At 39.4% G+C, this 25044-nt stretch overlaps 1 protein-coding gene across 1 annotated transcript in view; it reads left to right on the forward strand.

The window, feature by feature from the left end:
- Positions 1 to 25044, forward strand: part of TENM2 (teneurin transmembrane protein 2) — a 1399253-nt gene that overhangs the window by 1270565 nt on the left and 103644 nt on the right. The window contains 3 exon segments of the mRNA XM_043982744.1: positions 3059 to 3253; positions 9421 to 9621; positions 11223 to 11408. Coding sequence (XP_043838679.1) covers positions 3059 to 3253; positions 9421 to 9621; positions 11223 to 11408 — 582 coding nt within the window.

Raw genomic sequence — 25044 nt, forward strand, 5'->3', positions numbered from 1 at the left:
GAAAATGAAAGCCATTATTAACCTAGTAGGGAATTTCAACTCTCGTCCGCCATTCTTAGCCCCACTACCACCACCAATGTGACTTCAAACTTCTGAAAAAGGAAGGGAGGGAGGGAGGGAGGGAGGGAGGGAGGGAGGGAGGGAGGGAGGGAGGGAGGGAAGGAGATTGGTTGTATTATTAACAAAGAGAAAATATTTTCAACTCTATTTTGCTGTCAGTGAAAATCTCAATTATGTATCCACTTTAGTTCACAAAGATCTTAACATTTTTTAGAATAGGAACCCAGTTCTATTATTTTCCTGTAAGTCAAATTTTCCCTTCCATCTGTAGATCATCTTACATGGAGCTCTCAAACTCAAAACTTAAGTCTATAACTTGTAAATATTTTACAGATGTGTTGGCTAGTTAGTTCCTTATTATGTTCTTGATATTTCCATATTCAAGGTGGGTATATCCATATTCAACAGAAGAAAATGATCATTGTTTTTCTCTTAACCAAGAGGCACCTTTATTTTCACCTATATTTTTAGCCTGAGTTTTATAAGGAAATTTTCAAACCCTTCCTCAGCTCTGAGGAATAACGCCAATAAACCAATTCTCTCTCTCTCAAAACAAAACAAAAGTTGAACAAATAATTCTTCCCAGGAAATTGTTTAATACTGTTTCCTTTTCTCCCTTTCTCTAAGTGTTCACAAGGTTACCTTGGGTGTAAAGCAGCTGCCTTGTCAGTCAGTCAGTAGCTATACCCACTGTGACTAGATCTCACTATTAGAATACCCAAGAAACAGCAAGCTTCCTGACCTCAGAGGGCTTACCCTGGAGTGTCAGTATGTAATAAAGCATACTCCCTATCCTTAGCTCACCCTCCTCCTTTGATGGCAAAATGAGGCTATGGAATTTATTGGCCATTTTGCCCAAATTGTTTTTGCAAATAGCTCACGGGACACCATTTGAAAATAGGCCTCCATCTTCAACATTTTTCAAGGACCAGCCCCAACTTATTTGGCAAGTCAAGCAGACAGTCTAGGGTAATGCAACAAGCATTGGCTATGGAGTTAGATGGCGGACGTTTGAAGACTTGCCTCTGCTACTTACTATGGTCCCTTCCTCTCTCTGAGCCTCAGCTCCTTTTCTGTAAATGATCTTTCAGGTTCCCTTTGAGTTCTAAATCTGTGGGCCTTTTCAGTACATTTCTAGAAATGACTATTGTGTTCATATGATCATCTCAACTCCATATATCCTTACCATTTGTTATATAGATTGATATCTGATCCTTTTCTCCATTATTTGAGAATCACAAGATGTCAATAACACACAATAAGTATTTGTTTGTTTGAGCAATGATTTTTTTAACTAGACAGTGTTTGGTATATATACAGAATTGTGCTCGGTTTGGGGGGTGGGAAGAGAAGGAAGGAATGCAGTGGATGGTCTTAGTCTTAAAGAAGCTCACCACCTAGTTGGAGAGGTAAGACATACACATGAATCAATAAACAGCAATACTGGGATTAGATAACCATACAGAGCAAGAAAACAAGAGGTGTCCCAAAGCAATATGTGCCAGATGAGTTATATAGGCAATAAAGAGGGTAAGGATGGAGAGATTACCCAGGTCTCAGCTTTTTTAATGCAGATATTGCAGAATTGGGTATATGTATATTTATATATGCCCACATCAATAAGATATATATGACACTACACAAACACAAACATGTGTACCTACCCTGTGTTTCAAAATAAGAGAACACAAGCAGTTACTACTAGGGATAATGAGTTTACCTTAATTACTCCTTGAGATCTCTGAGTGTTAGAGGCACTACCCAGTCTTACCCAAATTTCAAGCACCAAACTAATTTTGAGATGACTTTAAACAGTTGGTGCAAAAGGGTATCATGTTGTCATTTAAGGCTGCTGGTGGTTTCAATTAAGCTACAATTCTGTGATTTCTGAAAGAAGAGGAGAAAAGAGGGAAAAAATGTACATAATAATTTTATTATATATTTAGAATAGCAAGTGGTATATAATGCATTTGCAGTTTCATGTACAATCATCATTTTTATTATACTGTCTTATGAAAATGCTCATTTTATTCCACAAATTAGAAATAAAATAAAATTTTAGAAATAAAAAAAGAAAGGGGAGAAGAGTTGGCCAGGGCAGGGGACAGAGAGGGTGGGAAGCAAGCAGAGCACGAGTGTGTGGAAACCAAAGATAATTCCCAATTCTAGAATCACCATTAACTTCCATTCCATTACTATTTATGAGAGCCTTTCCCAAATAATAAACTAAATCATTAGGAACAGGGTCATGACCTTACCGTTCCCTTTCTCTTCCTCTCATGGACACATGTAAATCAAGAAAATAGAAATGACCATACCACCACCACTGCACCAATATTCCTACTTAACTATATTCTTCTACTTCTATCAAAAATCCTGAAGATGCTGTGATCAGTGGAGAAGAGAAGGGAATAAGCATTTATATAGTGCCTACAAAATGCCAGGCACTGTGCTAAGTGCTTTCCTCCCAAATATTATTTCATTTGATCCTCACAACAGTCCTTTGAGGTAGGTATTATTATTAGTCCTATTAGTTGAGGAAACTGAAGCAAGGGGAAGTTAAGTGACTTGCTCAGGGTGACACAACTATTAAGTGCCTGAGGCCAGATTTGAACTCTGGTCTTCCTGACTGTAGTCCTAGCACTCTATCTTACTGTACCACCAGCTGCCTAAAGTGGAATTAATGTATTTATGTTTAATAACCATAGCAATAGCTCACTTAGGCTAATACTTTATGATCATAAAGCTCTTTCTTAATGGTAAAATTGTGTTAGGTAGAAAAAGTATTATTATCTCCATTTTACAGATGAGACAACTGAGACTAAGGGAGGCTAACATATCTCTAATCACACAACCAGTAAGTATCAAAGTCAGAATCCAGGTCTTTGGACTTCCAAGTTCAGTGCAGAAAATGGCTTTTCTCCCTTGATTTCTGACATGGACTTTCTAGTGCTTGCTCACTGTGTGACCTATTACTTTGTCATCCTTCTTTTTGTAGCTGCCTGCCCCGTCCTATGTAGCGGAAATGGACAATATTCAAAAGGAACGTGCCAGTGCTACAGCGGCTGGAAAGGCGCGGAATGCGATGTACCCCTGAGTCAGTGTATCGATCCTTCATGTGGAGGTCACGGCTCTTGCATTGAAGGGAACTGTGTTTGCTCTGTTGGCTACAAAGGAGGGAACTGTGAGGAAGGTAAATACTGGCATATGCTCACTGCCTGTGTTCTTGCCCTCTCTTTGGAAATTTTCAGAAGGTGGGGAAGGCATGGAGCTACAACACAACTGTCCGTTGCTAATTCTAGACCCAAGGTTCCATGGTTGTGTCCTGTTGCATAGATTATCCATGATACTCAGCAGTGTTACTCATAAGTAGAAGAATGGAAAGGAAACTGTTGGGGATATTTCAGAATGCGTGTGTGTGTGTGTGTGTGTGAATGATTATCATAGTAATTATTCTCATTCATCATTGAGAGTAGATCATTCTCCCTTTGTCCTTTATTTCTCTTCCAGCATCTACTTTTATTCATCTTTGTGTCTCTTTTCCTCGCCTTGTGTCCTTTCTCCTCTCTCCCCTTCCATTTTTCTGTCTCTTACTTCCTCTCTTTCCTTCTTTCCCTCTTTCTTTCTTTCAAATTCTCCAAATGGAAAATTTTAAAATATATTCAGAAAGCAAAAACAAGATTGCCCCTACCCAGTGGTGTTTTTGTCCTTCCCCATAATCTGAAACCCATAGAAGTCTGTGCAAATATTTCAGCAAAAAATTAATATCAATACAGAGCAGTCAGGCTTGAAAGACTACAGGTATCCATGTCATTTAGAGACATCATGTAGGGCAAATTATTCTGGTTACATACAATCACATAGAATTAGAGGAAAGTGGATGTACAGCAAGAGAATAGTGATTTGATGAATACTAAAAAGCTCATTGTATCACACATTTAAGTAGCCTCAGGCATGTGTGGGTAGAAATTAGGGGATTTAACTAACTGAATCAAACCCTACTAAATTTGGTCAGAGTTCAGGCTCAGGAGAAAGGGGTGGCGGTGGTGGGGAGGGAGGGAAGGAGAGGGAGGAAGAGGGGGAGAGAGGGAGAGGGGGAGAGAGAGAGGGAGGGAGAGAGAGAGAGGGAGAGAGAGAGAGAAAAAAGAGAGAGAGAGAGCGAGAGAGCGAGCGAGCATGAGCGCACCAACCATTCAATTTATAATGGTGGGACATGCTAACTTACCAGGTTGGGAATATCCTTTGTTCTTACCAATGAAATGTGATGAAAAAATTAAAGTGAATATTCAAAATATAGAGGGTATTAGGAAGACATTCTTAAGAGTGAGCAGATACTGTCATTAATATCATCAAGTTGTTCTATTTCCCACTCTTTTGTGATACAGTTGTGAGGAATCCCTTTCATGATGCTAAAGTCATATGCACATATATACATACATGCATACAAACCCAGTGAAATACTGTGGAAAGAGCACAAGAGTTGGAGTCATTGGACATGAGTTCCAATCCCATTTCTACTTACTGCCTGTGTGGCCTTGAGCAAGTCACTTAACTTCACTGGGCCTCAGTTTTCTCCTCTATGAAATGAGATGGTTTGGACTTGATGACCTTCTAGCTCTAAATCTCTAATCCTATGATTTCTCTTCTTCACAAGGATGTCAAGGCATTTTCTTTGTAAAAACTGTTAGAACCCTGATGCCCATTTCACAGGTGATAAAAACTAAGGACGATTTAGGTAACAATGAATTATTCTCATGAAGTCTACTACTGATATACTAAAGTATATCAGTAATAATGTCTTTAGTGAGACCCAGACTCCCTGGCCCTCCTCCCCTCATGGGTCCTCATTCCACTCCATAATTCTTTGCAGTAATAAAGGGTAGCCCCTAGGTCTGCATCATAAAACCAAATTGTGAGTTTAGATGGAGGAAGTCCTGATTTAATAACAGTGCTTGAAAGGTTAAGGTTCTTAAAGATAAATGGATTTCAGGAGGCAAAGCTGCATTCACTGAAAACATGGAAGAGGCCAATACTATGACAAGGAAGGTTAAAACGACCTTTTGCATACATCATTTGACAATAGGATTGTGCCAGAGCAATGACATTACTGTTTTAAAAATCTTTCCCTTCAGTAAATATTGTTCACACAAGTATTAAATCCCAAGAAATGAAGAGAATTAATTTCAAGGGGATTCTCAACTCTTTTGCAAACCCAACCAGTCTTATTTAAATTCTCTGGAATAAATTAACCTCCCCAACAAAACAAAGAAACCACGTGGAGGTTTATTAAAGGATGAAATCTCCTCTATTGATTTGTGCCGCCCCAAAAGAATGGGCTAGAGTGATTCATATGCTGTTTTCAAAATAGGAAATGGAATTAGAAAGTCTGGGTCAGCATTTTTTTCTTCCAGTTAGCTTTTTCTATCTGATATTCATCATAGTCATATCGTTCAAACAATTTACCTGAAATGGCAATGGCATGAAAATCGATAATTGTGATCCACAATTTTTGCTGCATAAACATTGTTGCTCTATTAACGAATTTGCACATGAAAACTAAACAATGTGTTTGTCAGGTTTTACTCCATGATGTTTAGGGGAATGGAAAAGTGATGCAAGAGGGATTGACAAATTAGTTTAAGTCAGCCATGTTTTTCATGTCAGTTTCATGGTTGAGTCATTTTTCAATGACATTTAACTTCATAAGTGTAATTCATGGTTCTTCAGGGGTTTCTAGTACATATTGTTTGTGAAACTCCTTGACCTCCTTTTTCATCCTTAGGGATCTAAAATGCATTCACTACCCTTTTTTTGTCAAATCTACAGAGGACCTGAGACTAAATGAGTTCTAATGATTTCAGCTGCGGGGGGGGGGGGGGTTGGTGTTCCTAGGCACACCTTACTTAGCTGGTAAAGGCCATTGTCCCCTTTTTAAGCACACCAATGTTTCCATTTATAAAGCTTTGCAAAATACCACAATTGCTCCTTCCTACTAAAGACTCAGTGCAGCCCCAACAGCATCACAGGAAGCTGGAACCAAACTAAAAATGTGGAATAAAAGTCACTGAAAGTGCTCTTCCTTAAATCTGAATTTTGTTTTTCAGTTACCAACTCTAATTAAGGAGCACTAAGAGTGTATTTACCTGTAACAGTGGCCAGGAATGTTAGCTCATATTTCTTGGTAGAGTAAGTGGTTTATTTGATGACATTCTAGTTCTGGGGTAATAAATCTCTCCAAATTTTCCCCTGCCTAGCTACCATAATTCTGAATAGGGTAGAGATAGTTAATGTATCTGGAAAAGAAATGCTTTTAAAAAAATTTATATATTACTTTTCTTATTGCTTCCCTTAAAAAATAAAGCTTATGATGTATTCCTGGGGGCTTCTGCATTCATCACTTTACTATAGCTTGGTATGATAGATAGAACTGGGTTCAAATTCCACCTCAGATGCTTACTAGCTGTGTGACCTTGGGAAAGTCACTTTATTTCTCTGTGCTTCATTTTCCTCTGTAAAATGAGGATGTTTAATATGATGGTCATTAATAATAATAATAATAACAACAATTTTGTCATTCGTTTCAGTTGTGTCCGATTCTTTGTGATCCCATTTGGGACGTTCTCAGCAAAGTTACTAAGTGGTTTACCATTTCTATCTCCAGCTCATTTTACAGAAGAGGAACTGAGGTTAAATGACTTGCTCAAGGTCACATAGCTAGCAAGTGTCTGAGACCAGATTCAAACTCAGGAAGATAAGTCTTCCTGACTTCAGGCTCAGTACTCTATCAACTGTGCCACCTAACTGACCTAATAATAGCAATAGGTAGCATTTATATATTACCTGAAGGTTTGAAAAGCACTTTATAAGTGTTTTTTCATTTGATCCTCACAATAGCCCTCTGGTTTATGTGCTATTAATATCCTTCATTTTATTGAGGAGGAAGTTGAGTCTGAAAGAACTTAAAGTTATTTGCCCAGGCTCACACAACTCATAAGTGTCTAAGGCAAAATTTGAATTCAAGTCTTCCATGCTCCAAATCCAGTATTTTATCCAATAGGTTACCATATCTTACAACTTCTGAATTTTATCTATTCTTTGTCCTACCAAAGAAATCTTTCCACCTTTCAGATTTTTAAACCTAATTTTTAAATTCGAGTAGCTTTGACTCAATCATTCAGCAAGTATTTTTTGAATACTTAAATTTCTGACACTTTTAGGGTAGTAGAAATAGAAAACATTTCATGTGCCCTGTATAAATTCCCCAAATGAAAAAAGTATTAGAATGTGCCTGACCCTTTCAATCCCACCTCTAAATCAGTAGATGTCCAATTTGAGTTTAAGGATGTTAAGCCTGTGACCTGTTAGATGAAACTTAGTCTTCAGCTATTGGAAAGGATCCACTTCACCAATAGTAATTGTAGTGATATTCCCCAAACATTAAGTAAATATCAAAGGGGTTCTAACCAAATCAGTGAATATAATCATTGTATCCATCTGTCTACTGAGAACTTATTCACATAAAAAAATTGACCTTCAAGAATTAATTCCTAGATTTCAGTGAACAATGTTGGCATTGTTCCTACATAGCTCCTTAGGTTCTAGACTCAGAACCCTGATTTTCTTGTGTTATGCGTTTTGGACAATGCTAAGAGAAATGCCTGTAACAAGAAGAAAATGAAGAGTCAGGGACAGGGAGGCTCCTTTAAGTCCCGGAGAAACATTATAACCTAGAAAGAGCTTCTTTCAGACACAGAGGAGAGAGTCCTTTGTGGGCTCAATCTCTAAACCCCACGGAAGAGCGATTTCTAGTTAGTCTAAATTCTTCAGGTCAGAAGTTCCCCAGTGCCAAATGTTTCATGAGCTGGGGAATTTGAATAATTGTGGAAACTGCACCCCTTTGGTCCACAAAGTGAAATCTGAGAATCTCTAGGATGTTATTCTATATTCAAACCTTGTCGCTTTTAGCATTCTCTTCTTCAGTGTGGCACATTTCTATTACCAGTAGTATAGAGTAAAGCTGTTTTCCCTCTAAAAAGAAAAGTTTCCAGGGAGTTAAATGGGATACTCAAGCTTTGAGATCATACTACTGCACAGAAATCATAAAGTTGCACCCTTATTCTCTTCCTCCATTTACTTGTCTAGGCCTGGGTTTTCTAGAACAGTGACCAAATCGTGTTCCTCCTTCTGTTATTACAAAAACCATAATAACCAGAACACAGAACAATTGGCCCTGTTCCTCTGGTTTCTTTGATTATTGAATCTGCATGATAAAGGGGAAGGAGCCCTGCGTTTGTAAGCAGAAAACTGGGGTCTGAATCTTGCCTCTGCTACTTACTACCTTTGGGGTCTTGGGCAAATGTGTTAACATCTCTGAACATCAGTTTCTAAGGGACCTTTTGGATCTAAATCCTATCATACTATGATTTGATTAATTCCTTTGAAGGAAATACTTTGGCCAAAAGAAATAAAACCAGAATTAGTCAAACAGTTGACTAAGTCAGGACTTCTTAAACTTTCTCCACTCATGACCCCTTTTTGCCCAGGTATATAGGTATATAAAATAGGTATACATAACCTCTTACTGTTGACAAAATTTTTCATGACTCCCACATTCAGTTATGTGACCCCACATGGGTCCCACAGTATAAGAAGCTTTGGACTAAGCTATCTGCATGTAGATTAATCCACTTGAAGTTATATCCCAAAAATGGTAGTTGTTTTTGTTTTTGGTTTGTTTTTTTTTTCCTGAGACTGACTGCTTCATTGCTACTCTTCCCCTTTAGTAGCTATGTTCAAGTAATGAAAACTCATTTTAATGTCACTCTAAGAAAGGCTTCATTAGGAAGGTGAAAGTTATATGTGTAGTATTTTTTAATCATGTTTTATATTCTGGAGACAAATACTAATGACTTTAGAACTATATCCTCCAGTGTTGCTTTCCATTAGTAAAGATTATTGAGAGCTAACTGTGTTTTAGTTGATCCAGTCAGTACAGACATTCTCTGTATTCTCTGGAGGGCTCTGGTCTACTTTATTTGGGCACCTAATGTTTATAATCACTGAGTACTCAAGATTTCCTGATAAGCTTTTGTGTAACATCATTCCTGACTTTTCCAGTTACCATTTGAGAAACCACCTTTTCTTCTCCCTCATCATCTCTAAGCTTGAGATCTTTTTAAAATCTTGGCAGACTGAATGCACTTTACTCCTCACAAGTGTTTCAAGATACTGCTTAAGTACTTCCTGGTCTACTAGACTTTCTTGAAGCTGCATGGAACCCCGCTCCATCTCCCATGAAGCAGTCAGTGCTCTACAATACATGGATATATAATGTATTTTTCTTCTCTCTCTCTTTTTTAGTTGATTGCTTAGATCCAACCTGCTCCACCCATGGGGTCTGTGTGAATGGAGCATGCATCTGTGGCCCTGGTTGGGGAGGTATAAACTGTGAGCTTCCAAGGGCCCAGTGCCCAGATCAGTGCAGTGGGCATGGTACATACCTCAGTGACACCGGACTCTGCAGCTGTGATCCCAACTGGATGGGTCCTGATTGTTCTGTTGGTAAGCCAAGAGGTTTTCTCTTATTTTCCCTCGATATCCCTACCTCGTCTTCCTTCCATAAGCCCAGGTGAATGATAAACTAAACTTGCCTTCAGCTTGGAAATAAAGGGAACTTTTTATAAAGTACACAGTGATGTCCTTGCTGCCATTGCTTGGGGAAAAGGTTTTGTGCTTTCCACAGAAATTCTCTCTGTTTTTGTGCTTTGTTCGTTCCATCACTGCAAATTGATATGGTGCCCTGAAGTGTACCACCATTTGCATTATAGGGTTTCTTATGTACACTCCCTAAAGGGACTGTGGGAAAGAAAGTAGAGCAATTCAGCCCTAGACAAACTGAACAGAGCATCCTCTAAAACAGAAAGAGGCTCCCTGAGGGGGCTGTGTGTACATGTTATAAAGCTCTGCAATACTCCGGTGACAGGAAAATAATGAAGTTGCACAATACACTTTATTTTCCTAAAATTAAAAGTATGTTTATAGTTCAACAGTTCAAGCCAGTTCCAACCATTCCAAGAATGGTTATGTTCACACTGACAGTGACTATCCAGGCAAGTGAGCATCATTCCGCCCCCTGTATCTGGGTGGTGAGATAGCTGTCAGATTGCCATGGCAATCATGATAGGAATGTTTGTGAAGCTTTGCCTAGAACTGGAAAGAAATGAATATTTCATTCCAAGAGGGGGAAAAAAAGCCAATTTAAAACGTGCTGTCTCTGGGTGCCTTCTCAATCCCACTTCACTTGAGTTTTAGCTCTAAAGCTTTTCGAGTCTAGTGGAGAAAGCACTGGACTGGAAGGCAGGTGAGCTGGGCCCTGGTCCCCATTCTGCCACTGACTTGCTGTGTGACTTCAATCCAGTCACTTAACTTTTCTGGTCTAGGGCTTCCCTCCATAGGAGTCATGATCTCTGCCTCCCTCACTGGGCTGCTGTAAGGATGAATGTTTGGAAAATGCTTGTCCTAGAGTGAGAGGTCTGGAAAGGTACGGAGTGAATATCTGTCTGTCTGTCTCCTTTTCAACCACAAAAGCCTTTGAGCTCCTCTGAGAAAAATGCTATGTAAATGCAGTGTATGATTGTTAATACCACTGATGGTGCAGAGCAGGGTGGCTGGCATTCTTGGTGCAACCGTGGAGCCACAATACCAGTGTTACAGATCCACCCGTGAGATCTGTGGTCAGATTGGCCAAATCCAAGAACTCGAGTGGGATAGTCCCAGTTTCCAGCAATAAAGGGAAGCCACACTGTGCCCTCTCTACTGGGTGCCTTCATCCCAGCATTAACTAGCTTCTGCCTCTAGCAAATGGGGAACAATTGGCCATCTCAGCCATTTCAGCTGGCAGCAGCTGTGAATGAGAGAAAGAAAGAAAGAAAGAAAGAAAGAAAGAAAGAAAGAAAGAAAGAAAGAAAGAAAGAAAGAAAGAAAGAAAGAAAGAGAGAGAGAGAGGCCCATCGAGCAGGGACACCAGTTTCAGAAGACTCCATAGTTTCCAGCTACTCATCGGGAGCTGCGCTTGTGGCCCTGGCCACTTTTTTTTGGTACAGGCACCAGTAGAGGGTTTCCCCAGCCATAGTGTTGAGCTGTAATCATTGTTTTTCTTCCAGAAGTGTGCTCAGTAGACTGTGGCACTCACGGCGTCTGCATCGGGGGAACGTGTCGCTGTGAAGAGGGATGGACAGGGGTGGCTTGTGACCAACGCGTGTGCCACCCTCGCTGCACTGAGCATGGGACCTGTAAAGATGGGAAATGTGAATGCCGAGAGGGCTGGAATGGGGAACACTGCACCATTGGTAGGCAAACGGCAGGCACCGAAACAGGCACATATTGCTTTATTTTCATAAATTGTAGATATATAGTGACTGTTGTGCACTGTAATGGGCTGTTCCTTCAGGGACACAAGTGCTCCTAAACATCTGCGCTGCCTCTCCAAATCTCCAAAAGGGGAAGGGTGGGGCGTCACAGTGTCCCCAGTTTGAAACAAGTCCCCTTTCTTCACTAAAATCCAGGTTGTATAGTGTTGGCAGGAAATGGACCTAAATAAGAGAGCTAATCAGTGGTCCTATGCACAGGAAGAGAGAAATGCACATGCATGGGAAATGGTCTGAGCTGAGGGGTTCCCTGCTCATCAAGACACATTGGTATTCAGGTGACACCTTTTGTTGTTGTTGTTGTAGCTGGGGAAAAAAAGATAAAATTCCTGGATGGATGGCTTACTGCTTGCCTGACACTGTGCATCACTATCCACCCACTAACGCACTTGAGGTCAGATTAGATGAGAACAGGGCTCCTGGGGCTATAGAAATAGCTCCCTGAACAGCCCTTGGGCTGTGGCATTTGTGTGTCTCATCAGTCACAGGAGGGGGTCTGACCACTGGCACAGCAGATTAATATGCCACCCCCCTGTATTCTCTCACAGGGTCCCTACAGTCACAGTACTGAGAGGACCATCAAACTGGCTCCGGCAGCCTCTCTCTGGAATGTTACTAGCCTGGGATGTTTTTTAAAATCTTTCTTTCTTCCTTTCTTCCTTTCTTTCTTTCTTTCTTCCTTCCTTTCTTTCTTTCTTCCTTCCTTCCTTTCTTTCTTTCTTTCTTTCTTTCTTTCTTTTATAAAGAGAAAACTCATTTTTCAGGTTTGTTTGCTTGGGTGGTTTTCATTTTCACTTTTGTTTTTCTTGCAGTTAATCTGAGTTTAAAATTATATAACTTTTCCACATTTTGTGGAGATAGGAGAAAACACTTATTGATTAGGAGAACCTTTGTGGCCAAGCTTAGATCCAGAAAAACTTAAGCCTAAAGAGAATTTTTATCTTCTATTTTTAAATTTATTCCTTTTATAAAACCACCCCTTTTCTCCATCTTTTGGTTGTCCACAGAATAGAAAACTGGAGAAAATACATGTAGGTCACTGACTTGGGTGGTAGTCTTACTATTAAGCCTGTAACTTTGAGGAGGGTGTTCTTTCTACTCACTCGAACCCCATAATTATCATCTAGAATGAGATTGAGAGAAAAGATCACTGAGGAGGGAGGGAAGGGGAATATGAGGGAACTCAGGCAGTGAGGCTCAGTTTCCCATGCTGTTCATTTGACTAGGTAGCCAGGAATGAAGAGGACTTGTGCATTACATTCACCCAAATTGACACAATCTAATTGGCCAACAGAGAGGCAGCTTGCAAATCGGGGTCATGGCTGTGGCAATTGGGACCCTAATGGGACAGTCTGTTGGCAGTGAATTGTTCTTTCCATTTCTCAATGACACTTAAGATCTTGCTGCCCTTGGAATTGCTTTAATGTTCAGCTCCCTGTCAAGTCTTGGGGATTCATGAGCCTTTCAAGGGATTATGCACAGCTCAATACCAACAAGTGCTTAATATTCTTTAAAAAAAAAATCAGTTCTTAAAAATAGCTTCAAATCCTCAGGGGCATTTCCCTTTGAAGTTTTTGTGCCTCATTTTCCTCCCACTACATGATTTAAATCAAAACCTTTCCCCTAAAAGTCCTTTCTACCCAAATGCAGAGAGAAAAACCCATTTTCCCTTAAATTACATAATCCAGTTCCCCCTTTACCCCATCCTAGCTTTCAGTGGGCTAGACTCCCTATGGAAAATCACTCCATGACTAATAATATTACTTAATAATAATAACAACAACAACAATAATGATCTCCACCATCCTATCCACTACTAGAGTTCTGAGAATGCTTTCAATGATCTGACAGAAGATGATCTTATAACCCAGTACTTACATTTAATTACACAAAGCAGTTATTTTATCCACCTTTATAATAATAGTCCACAGAACATTAAATGTAAAAGAATAATAGCCGGAAAATTAGTTGTCACAAGATTTCTTCTATCTGAACACCATCAAAAAAGACGAGAATGAGATAGTAACAGTATGAGTATTAGTTGTAATAATAAATTACCCACAGCTATAGCGCTTCAAGAATTGTGAAGCTCTTTATATAATTTGCTTCTCATAATAATTCTGTGAACTAGGTGCCATTCTTATCCACATTTTGCAGGTGAGCAATCTGAGGCTTCTCAGGATCACACAGCTAAGAAGGGCTTCAGGCAGGATTGAGCCTTCCAGGCTCAAAGTTCAGAGTGCTATCTACTTTACCACCATGCCTCAAATTATAACATGTTTGGGTAGGGAGGAACTTCTGGAAATACTGCACAGAAAAGCAGCCTACATGGATTTGAAGACCAGGCAGGCCCCAAAGAGCTTGATCTTGAAAGTTTAATGATAGAGAGTTTGGAAAGGAAACTAGTTTGGCATGTTGCAAGCTTACTTTAAGATAATACTTAGGAAAGAAGACTTAAGTCTGGCTTGGAGACCAGGAGAAAAAGGAAGAGTGATATCTATTATGGTGTGTGTATGTGTGGGGTGGTACTTTAAGGGGAAAATGAGATGATGGGAACTTTTGAGGTGGTTTGTAGTGAAAGTGAATTGGCAAGGGAGGAGAGATTTTTTAATTTTAGGCTCCATGAAAGGAAATATTTCCTAGCAGATAGAGTTGTCCAGAAGTATAATGGACTGCCTTGGGAGGGAGTAGGTTCTCCATCGCCAGAGACTATCAAAAAGCGATTACATGATCATTTGTCAGGTATGTTGTTGAGAGGGTTCCTGTTCAGGTGTGAGTTAATTTACAAAGATGGTTTTCAAGGTCTCTTCCATACTGTGATTCTTTGTCACCGGAGGGAAAAGAAGATTGAAGGGTTCCTTATTAGGCTAAGTGTTAGATTTGGATTTTACTTTTCCATGAACCAACATCTCTGATAATGCTTAGAGAGACATGAGGAAAATGGAGGAAATTACCAATTGTCAGGCCCCAGAACAAAGAGGGTACCAGCTCTTCCCAAGAAGGTCTTTGGTTCAAAACTATGATTTCTCAGGGATCTGTGAGTATATTCAGTGTAAGCTACCAAGATATTTCTCAACAAGGCAATGAATGCTAAGGAATTTGGATTCTGCTCTTTTATGAGATGGATGTCTGCTATGAGCATATATCAGAGTAGTCCCTCATGAATTGTCTAAAGAGCAAAACATAAGACATTGGCTGGTGAGATTTACCATTTTAGAGCAGAAGTGAAGTTCATACCAGCATAATTGCTTTTTAATCTGAAACCTTTAGCCCTAGAACTGTTTTGCTTAAGCATGAAGTCCTGTAAATTCATTTTAAATAAAGGCCACAATGTACAGGCATAGAGCCAAAACTCCCCTTCTGAGACACCAACAGTTATAAAGGGGAGGGTGGGTCTTGAGTCCTTGGCTATCACAGTCCAAATACTATATTTTGAAAATTGAAAACAAATAGAACCAAAATGTCATTTACCATATAAAAAATTCATTTGGGGATTGGAGGTAGGGTAGAAAGGTAGGTGGGTTATTGTCTGGTATTTGAGTTTGTCTTGTGAAGGTGGTTTTTTTTCAGAGATTTGAAGAGTTCTAACCCTCTTCGGGTCATTGCAAATAGACATCCACACAATAGACAGCAACACATGTAATTTGCATTTGTTACCAGTATATATCAAAAGTGAAAAATATGAAATTAAAAAGTAATGAAATCAGGTTTTAAGGTCATCTGTCCTTAAAAGGGCAAGGCTCACAATATTTGGGTAGGCAGAAGAGCCAGCTTATTTGTATACTTGGTCAATATGTAAGTCTTTTGATTTTCATTTAAAAAAATATTTTATTGATACTCTCTTTTCTATTATAAGACTATTATCACCATTATTTCTCACTAATCTAATTCTAGTTTGGACCATCCCTTTTAACAAAGAAAAATAAGTCTGACAATGTATACAATATTCTACCCTAGTGGTCTTTCATCTTTCTGTTGTGAGACAAGGTATATTGTTATTGTTTCTCCAGGACTTTCATCACTTTTCCCATTATTCACAGTTCTTCTGTTCAATCTCTTCATTTACATTGTTGTAGTAATTGTATGTATTGTTTTCTTAATCCTACTTATTTTGCTCTATATCAGTTCATAAAATCCTTCCACATTTTTCTGAATTCCTCATACTTGTCATTTCTTATTGTATAGCAATATTTCATTATATTCATATGTCATAGTAGTTGGTTTTTTCAGTCATTCTCCCAATCAATGGACACCTACTTTGTTTTTAATTCTTTCCTGAATACTTTTGTTTGGAAGCTCAAAGAGTTCTATTATGAATATTTTTATATATAGGAGATATTTGTTTCAATCTTTGACTTCCTTGGGTCGTATACCCATTAGTAGGACTGCTAGATAAAAGGGTATAACCAATTTAGTCTCTTCCAAACTGAAATCCAGAATGTCCGGACCACTTCATAGCTCCATCAGCAGTCTCTTAGCCTATCTTCTCATAGCTTCTCCAAATTGATTGTTCCCATCTTTTTTTAAATAATTGTTAAATTGCAGGTGGGGGTAAAACCAGAATTGTTTTAATTTCACGTTTTCTTATTATTAGTTATTTGGAGTGTGTTTTCATGTGGTCATATAATTTTCTACCAAATTAGTATATTGCTACATGGTTAGTTGAGGTTCTTACATGTTTTAAACATCCGCTAAAATAGTTATATGGAGGTTATTACCGCTGTTTTATACTCATAAACTCATACAAAGTTCTGTTTCTTTCATTACTTTTTTATCTAAAATGTTTTTTTGAAAATACAGTCAAGATTTCTGGCATCACATTTCCACAAAACATCGCTGGAATCCAAATCAAATGGGATCTCCACATATCTTTAGGATATTACTTTTTAAAAAAATTTAAACAGTAGAGAATTTTATTTTTCACAGTGAATCTCAGAGGTGGATTGTCGCTCATTATTCTCCCCTCTGTAGGGATTAGTTTAACCTGAAAAGCAAAACCAAGGGCTGTAACACACCAGGTGGTGAAAGGAAGAATATGGTTGATTTTTTTTTATTAAGTCACAATCACCAAGAACCATATTAAACTCTAAGACAACTGTGCAGTTTATTACAGTGAAGCAGCTATATTAAGTGGCAGAGTTTATCATTCAACACTGTTTTCCAGAGAGAGAGAGTAGTAGAGCAAAACAAAAGGCATGAACCAACCTTCACCTTGACTGAATGTATTCACTGATGCTAAATGTGATGTGAAGACTATTGTAATTATCCAGAATGTGGGACCATTCATTCAGTTACTCTTGAAAATTCAGACTACCAAAAGTATGCTTTCACATGAGCGCTCTCTCTCTCTCTCTCTCTCTCTCTCCTTTTCTCTCTCTCACACTCACACACACACACACACACACACACACACACACAAGACTAGATACTTTTGTACTGAGTAAACTGTTTGCTGGCTGAATAGTTCTTAATTTATGTAATAATTTTCCCAACCTCTGCCTCAGCTGTGAAGTCCCAACTTCAGGCAGGGTCATACAGATTTTATTGCGGAGAATGTGTAGGGCTGAGTGACCAGCTCATATGCTACACATCATAACAGTTTTCTCTCCACCACACTGGGGCCCTTCAGTTTTTCACCTTTAATTGGTTAGGGAGGGAAATAGATTCCTATGCTGTTAATAAGGAAAATGAATCTTTTACCCAAGGTAAAACCAGCCGTGCGACAATCTGATGAGCTGATTAAGTGATTGTAATCAGGAGTAGACAGTGTCACAGTCCAAGAGGGAGAAGTCTTGGGGGCTTCAGGGAACTGGTTCAGAAAAAGCTACTGTAAAAATTAACTAACCACAGGCTGAGTACAGCTGTTTCTTCATCTCATGCCAGTTTCATTTCTGAATATTAGAGGCTTTTTTCCCACCATAGCTGATGTCTTTGAATATTCAGGCCTTGATGACCTTGCCAAATAGAGCAAGTTGGGCACATACCATTGATAGAGTTGTGTCTAGTACCAGAATCTAAAGAAAGAAACAAAATCTCCAGTTTAGCAATTATGATACATCTGCTTCTTCAAGAGGATACCTGTACTATTGTGCCTTAGCAATTAAAACCATAAGCCATCAAATAAAATAGGGTATGTTTTTGTTTTTTAATTTTAAATAAAATACTTTGTGTCCTTTCATTATAGGGACATTCCATCCTTCTGAACAAAACTGTTTTAAAGTGACATTTTTTAAGATGATGGTCTTGATTTAATTAATCCAATGGGCAGTTATTTATTAAGGATCCCCTATGTGCCAAATACAGTGCTTGATGCTAAGGATGCAACGAAAAAATTAAATAAATACTACCTACCTTTAAGAAACTGATAGTCTGTCAGAGGAGGCAACCATACTGATTTAAGTACATACAAAACGAACACAAAATCATCTTTCTATGATTTTGTACATTTTGTTTGGAACTGGGGGAAACCAAGGAAGGCTTTGTGTAGGAGGTGGTGTTTGGGCCAAGGTTCGAAAAGAAATGTGATCTTTTAAAAGGTGGAAGTGAGGAGGCAATGACCCCCAGACATCGGGGACAAAGATGAAATGGGAGAGAATATGATGAGGAACATGGGCTAATAGCTGGCAGTGTGCCAAGATATCCTTCCTCCAAATAGACTTTTTTCCTTTGTAATGTACAGCCAAAATCTGTTCCATACCTGTTCAGAATGTTCTCCTACACTGTAAATAGCAGCTGGCCTAGCTCTGCAAAATTCCCTAATCCAATCTGAAAGCTAGAACCAATGAGTAGAAGTTACAAGAAGGCCAATTTGTAGTTCAGTAGAAGGATAAACTTCTTAACAATTAAAGCAATCCAAGACTAGAAGAGAATAAAGACTGATGGCTTTCTGATTACTGAGTCCCCTTTCAGTAGAAGGGTTTTTAATCCTGGTCAACCAACCACCTTACCTGGAGCCTGTAAAGGGGGTTCCCATGATAAGAGGTTGAAATAGATTGCCCCTTCAGTTCTCAGATCCAGTGATTCTACGATTCAATGACTTTGCCTGCTCATGAGATGTCTGAGTTATTTATTGATTTCTGGACACATCACAAGCCCTCACCAATAAAGAGTGAGGAAAGAGGCTGAACACATGCCTTGATTGGATTGACTGTAGAGCCACAGATCTGAGCCTTAGTGGCTGGGCTGGAATCAGTTGGGCTGTTATTGGAGGGTTTGCAACTCCATCCCAGCCCATTAAGAGACTCTAGGAGCCCCTGACCACTGCATTGCTGTTAGGACTGTGTTAGAGCGAGTGAAAAGTCAGACTTGTGCTGTTAATGATTTTGCAATAGCAAAGCTTCAAGAACAATCGGATGTCCAGCACTTTGAGGTCTACATCCAGTAAGAGATCCTAGGTATATAGTGAGGTGAGGAAGGTAGAATCTTCAAATCTTGGAATTACCCAGCTACTTAAGCCCTCAGAGAGAGTATTCAGAAGAAGTGTAATTGATTTTACATACTAGCTATGTTTCTGAGAAGTTGCATTTAAAATCATCTTTTGCTAATCAGATCTTATTTCCCCACAGACTGACTTTATAATTCCAAAGATGCTCTGTGGTTACAGATCTTGCTGCTTTACCTTTAAGAATCTTTCACCACTGCAGTGTCTTTGTCAAGTAGTTAATGAATTGTAAACAAACATTTAAGTAGAAGAGAGAAGCTCTTATTTACTTAAAGGTTACCCCAGCAAGGCCTTTTGTTACATGAAGCATCATTTTGCAGCATGAATAACCAACTATTCTTACACCAACTTTGAACCAAGTTTGAAGTTCTGTTTCACAAGTTTTCTTAAATTAGGGCACACCCCTTTTCATTTGCTTTCCACCTACAACATAACAATAACTTTGTTGTATAAGTTTGGGATCTAAATTTTTTTAAATGGCCAATGCAGAAAATATAGGCCAAGCTGACAGGAGATCCTTGAATTAGAAGCCATCAATCAATCAATCGAGGATTTAAGCACTTGCTGGGTTAACAGTTAAGACCCAAAGGGAAAAAAATGATAACATCATTGGGGAGGCAGTTGGACAAGACACAGCATGTGCATATATGCAAAATAGATTGTTTTTTTAAAGAATCACTTCCTCCAGGATCAAATATAGAATCCTCTGTTTGGCATTCAAAGCCCTCTCCTACCTTTCCAGTCTTCTTATGCCTTACTCCCTCCCAGGTCCTCTGCTTGTAGTGATACTGGTCTCCCTTCTATTCCTTGCACAAGACTGCCCATCTCTAGGCCCTGGGCATATTCCTCATGCCTGGAATATTGTCCCTCCTCACCTCTGTCTCCTGGCTAGTCCCAGCTATACTAGGGAAAAGGCTAACCTTCTCTCTTTTAATAACCTCCAATTGATTCTGTATATATCTTGTTTGTACAGAGTTGTTTTCATGTTGTCTGCCTCATTAGACTGTGAGGTCCCTGAAAGCAGAAACTGTCTTTTGTTTGTCTTTGTATCCCCACTGCTTCACACGGTGCCTAACCCACAGCAGGTGCTTAATAAATGTTGTTTGAAGGACTAAAGACAGGGTACTCTGGAGGGAGGGTAAAGGCACCAGGAGCTGAGGGATCAGGAAAGGCTTCCTGTAGATGGTGTCTAAGCTGAATCCCATAGAAACATTTCTGCCCTGACTTATTTTCTACATAGAACTGCTTCCGTCTGATCATAGAGCCAGAAGCTCAGTGCTTACTGATAGCCTAACAATTATCCTTTTCCGAGAAGCAGACCTTCTTCACTTTGTTTCGCCACCTCAGACTTGGCTGGCTTCTTTCTTCTTAATTATATTTATGAACCTGGTTCTGAAACAGAAACATAGGTTTCTATCTCTCAAAGCTGAAGTTGTACTCTTATTGCATTAGCCCACACAGAAGAAACTATTAGGATCCACTAATAGATCTTAATTATATTGTGGGCATAGTAATGTAGAAGTTTGGGGCTTTAGCCAGCATCTATCTCAGTACACTTTGCAGCAGCGGCTTATTTCCCTTTGTCCTAGTCTTTATTATTACTTACGGCTCCATATGTTACAAGGCCACATCCTCACCAGGTACTGCATCTTCAAGGGGCGATCCAAAAGAAGTCCCAGCTCAGGATTTGAGGAAGAAGATCATGTATATTCTACAAAATGTGGGTTATCACTGACTGCCCCAAGTCACCCTAATAAACTTGAAAATTACTTTTATTTCTGCTATACTCCAGACTGTTGGTTCTGTGGAGCATGACCTAAGTTTCACATCTGGGGATTCTTTCCATCTCCTAGGATTGTCTTGTGGATTATCTGGAGCCACACAGTGCATCCCAGATGTTCCAATAAGAGACAGATTCTGCATTTTTCACCAATGTTTTCTGCCTAATGTGTCTCAATCCTGCACCAATCCTCTTCTCTTATTGTACTCCATTACACAGTACATATTAAAAGGTTCTGAGTTTACTGCCTTCTATAAGTAGAGAACCATCATTTTGAAAAAACCGTCAGTCAATGTCAGGAGCTTATCACTTGCCTCTTCATACCATTGTAACCTCAGTTTCTGTATGTGGTTTTTGCCGGTCCTCTGTAGGGCCACTTCATCATCCAAACCTCGATTTTTATATACAGTAAAGTAAGAAATCCTGCAAAAGAGCTGCTAGGAGAGATTTAAGGCTTTCTTCATAAGTGTTCTCAGGACGATCAGACTGGATTAAATTACAGAACATAATGTATTTAGGTAATCTTTTTATATGTTAAAAAGCCATTCCCAGTTTTAAGTGAAGTACATGTTGGTTTTTAAATGTATACTAAAAAGGGAATGTACTGTTCTATCTGTATAGATATCCTGAATTTTTGATTCTCAGAAACTGACACATTACATCCTAGATAAAGGTTACCTGCCAGTGTAACTTTTTTAAGGCCCAGATCCATCAAGCAATCAATAAGCATTTATTAAACTCTTACTATGTGCCAAGAATTGTACCAGGTCCTGGAAAAACAAAAATGCCCCTTCCCTCAAGGGCCTTCTTGTCTCCCTGGAAAGAAAACATATATGCAAATAAGTATATGCAAAATATACAAAATAAATGCAAAGTAAATGAGAAGGGGACTCATAGATGGGGAGCATGAGGTGGCAGGGATGGCTTCCTGTAGAATATAGTGCTTATGGAACTTTAACAGAGTTTTGGAGAAAATAAGGGATTTAAAAGGGCAAGGGTGGTGAGAGGCATTCTGGATACTAGGGAAACAGAGCATCTTTAAAATTATTGCATATCTCAGACTCCCAGATCTTGCCAGCCTCCTCCTGTGGTTTATTGTTGTGCTGCTAGGCCTGGTTCATTAACATCCTGGGTGGGTATTTTGGCTGTCACATGATGCCAAGTGAGGAAAGTCATTTCTAGTCTGATTTGCCCTTCCAGATAACTGGAAAAAGGAGGAAACGAGGGAATAATTGAATTTGGAAACAGGAAAAACAAGAACACCCAAGAGACTAAAAAAGAGCCTGTTGGGCAAAAACATCTCTGTCTAATGACCTAGAGCCTCCATGACTAACAGCCCCTTTGTCAGATTTCTCCTTCTTCCTCCTTAGCATCCTCTTCCTTTTTCTCCAGGTCCAGGTGCAGCTCCATTTCAGGACAGATCTCAGCCAAGAGTAAAAGGAAAAATTCTGACCTCCTACTGGGGAGGGCAGTTCTCCCTTTGCAGTAACTGACCCAGGGAGCTATGGGACATGAGAGAACAGGCCTTCCCCTCCTCAGTATTATTCCCTATCTGTCCCACCCCAGTGCCAGAAAGCCATGTTCCTTCCCAGATATCTTTGTTTCACTGATCCTTGAGACCATTCTCTTCTTCAGATCAGGTTGATCCTGGTACAGTACCAAGCCTTGTGTGGCCAGTTCAAAACACACCATGCATGCAAAATGCTGTGTTCCAGCCAAGCCCAGGAAAAAGAAGACTAATAAACATTCTGTTGGTAAAATCTGTCTCCCAGCTATCAAGTCCTACAAAATAGGCATCAGGGAAGAATGAAAAACTTGAGCCAGGCAATGACAGAATCCTAAGCGACCGAGCCCCAACTGCAGCAGCAGTGGCAATAGGTCAGATAGGCAAATGGTCAACTCCTGCCCCAGATCAATCTTCTTTCTAAGGATGTTGATGGGCTCTGGAAAAGTGTGATTGTGTTTAATTTTTTTTTAATATGCTTTAGCCCCAACAGATATTGTTAGGCTGTCTTGTCTGGAAACAATGCCAGGGGGATAAGCCCTACTGATTGTAAAATAACTCTCACCAGCCCAGAAGTAACATTTGTATTTAATTTTGTTCTGACATGCTAGTGAAGTTGATTCCCCCAAATCATGCTGCGGAATCAAAGCTCCACCATCTCCAATGACTCCGAGTCAGAAGGGACAGTTTCTGCTTCTCAGAGAGAGCCCTGTCTGGCTGGGAGTGTGGTTATTTCTGTACAGTCAGTATGCATAAATGTGAGAAGCCTAAATGTCACCGATGATTGCAATTCCCTTAAAAATAGAGAGATGATGGGCTAGGTGAGAGGAACCAGCTTTTTGTATTAAGCAGGGGAATAAAAGAAAGTGGAGTTCTGTCCCTTAAGCAAGTTGCCATCAACTTCTCTCCATGTTTTGAATATGAACTGATTTAACTTTTTTATTTCCATTTAATGGGGCCAAGTAAGATCGGTATCCATTCGCTCGCCGACCTGCTCCCTGGGGGTCTAATACGGGAATTATTATTATATCATCTAGAGCCCTAGCACAGAAAACAGCGTGCCCAGAATTAAATAGTATAGAAACTCATACGTCCTCACGTACCCCACCCCCAGCTTCCAGCATCCCCCAAGGTCACCTGCTTGTGATTTATAGATTACATACCTCAGTGTTGTATGTACTATTAACACATTCTATTAATATTTTTGAATTATTGTTGGTGTCACTCATTCTAAGGGAAGTGGGGCACAACTGGCTTCTTAGTCACTATGTTAACTGATATTTTTGTAGTTTCTGAAGCATCAGATAATGAATAGTAAGAAATGGCTAGATGTAGTAAACAACCACCCAAAACCACGGATTTGAGGGTTTGGGGAACTCACCAAGGAATGCCAGTGGTCTAAACAGATATAGGGAAGTATCTTGTTGGGGTTTTTGAGGGGGGGTGTTCTTATCCTCCCACTTTGATTATGTCTAGTATAAGGCTGTTTCCCATTCACCGCAAAAATAACCATACAGAATAGCCTAAGCCAAAATGATAGTCAATAAGCATTTGCTAAGCACCTACTATGTTCTATGTGCTAAGCACACATGGAAAGACAAAAGAAGTCCCTGCCCTCAAGCAGTTCACATTCTAAGGAAAGAGAAAAACATGAAAATAACTTAGATTCATTTAAGATATATACAGAATAGATAGAAAGTAATCTCAAAGAGAAAGGCACTAGTCAAAGTCAAAAGTCGGAAAGGCCTTCTGCAGCATAAGATTTGAACTGAATCTTAAAGGAATCTAGGCAATCTAAGAGACAAGAGGTGAGGAGGGAGAGAGCATTCCAGATAAGGGAGATAATCCAGTGCAAAGATGGAAAAGAGAGATGACTCACCAGATAGGTCAGTGTGGCTTGATTACAGAGTGCTTAGAGGATAGTAAACGGGTTACCAGGTTGGAAACATAGAAAGAAACCAACTTATAAAGAGCTTTAATTTCCAGAGAGCTGACCTTCCTGGATTCCTTTAAGTCTCAACTAAAATCCCACCATCTACAAGAAGCCTCCCCAACCTCTCTTAATTCTAGTACCTTGCCTTTGTCAATTTTTTTCCTATTTCTCCTACATCTATTTGTATATATTTCTTTGCATGTTATGTTCCCCTTTAGATTGTAAGCTCTTGAAGGCAGGGACTGTCTTTTGCCTCTTTTTGTATCTCTAGTGATTGGCACAGTACCTGGAACATTGTAGGAACTTAGTAACTATTTGTTGATTGACTTATCCTGGAAATAATAGGGAACCATTTGAATCTGTTAGGTAGGAGGGTAGCATGTTGAAACCTACACTTCAGGAAGACATATGCCTAATCAAAAGCCCTCTATAGCATTTTTAGAACGTGATGAATGAAGGGAACCAATTTCGAGTTAGGAAAGCTGGCATATCCAAATGTAATAAATACCATTTTTAAAAATCTCCCAATGCCCCACCCCAAAAATGTGAACCTGAAAACAGATCCATCCCTAACACCTGTGGATCAGTCTTTTTCAAGCTGTTAGTAAATCCAACTCAGTGAGGACACTTCTGTGGGAATACCACAGACTCTACTGAGCCTCTGTCCATGGAGCAGTGTTCCTTTACATGCTGGGTGCTCATTTCTGAGTTTGGTATTTTTTTTTTTTACTCAGAACCTTTTTCTGTTCTTTTTCCAGCAATGTCCCTTGCTAACACTTTTTTTCAAGGACATCAGTGACAGAGCAGAAGCCTTTTACTTCACACATACTAGTTTATATCCATTTGCAGCACAATTTAATTACATCAAAGATAAGCAGCCAGGTACTAAACTGCGTGGAT

Source organism: Dromiciops gliroides, chromosome 2 (assembly GCF_019393635.1).
Source record: "Dromiciops gliroides isolate mDroGli1 chromosome 2, mDroGli1.pri, whole genome shotgun sequence".
In the NCBI taxonomy this organism is placed as follows: Eukaryota; Metazoa; Chordata; class Mammalia; order Microbiotheria; family Microbiotheriidae; genus Dromiciops; species Dromiciops gliroides.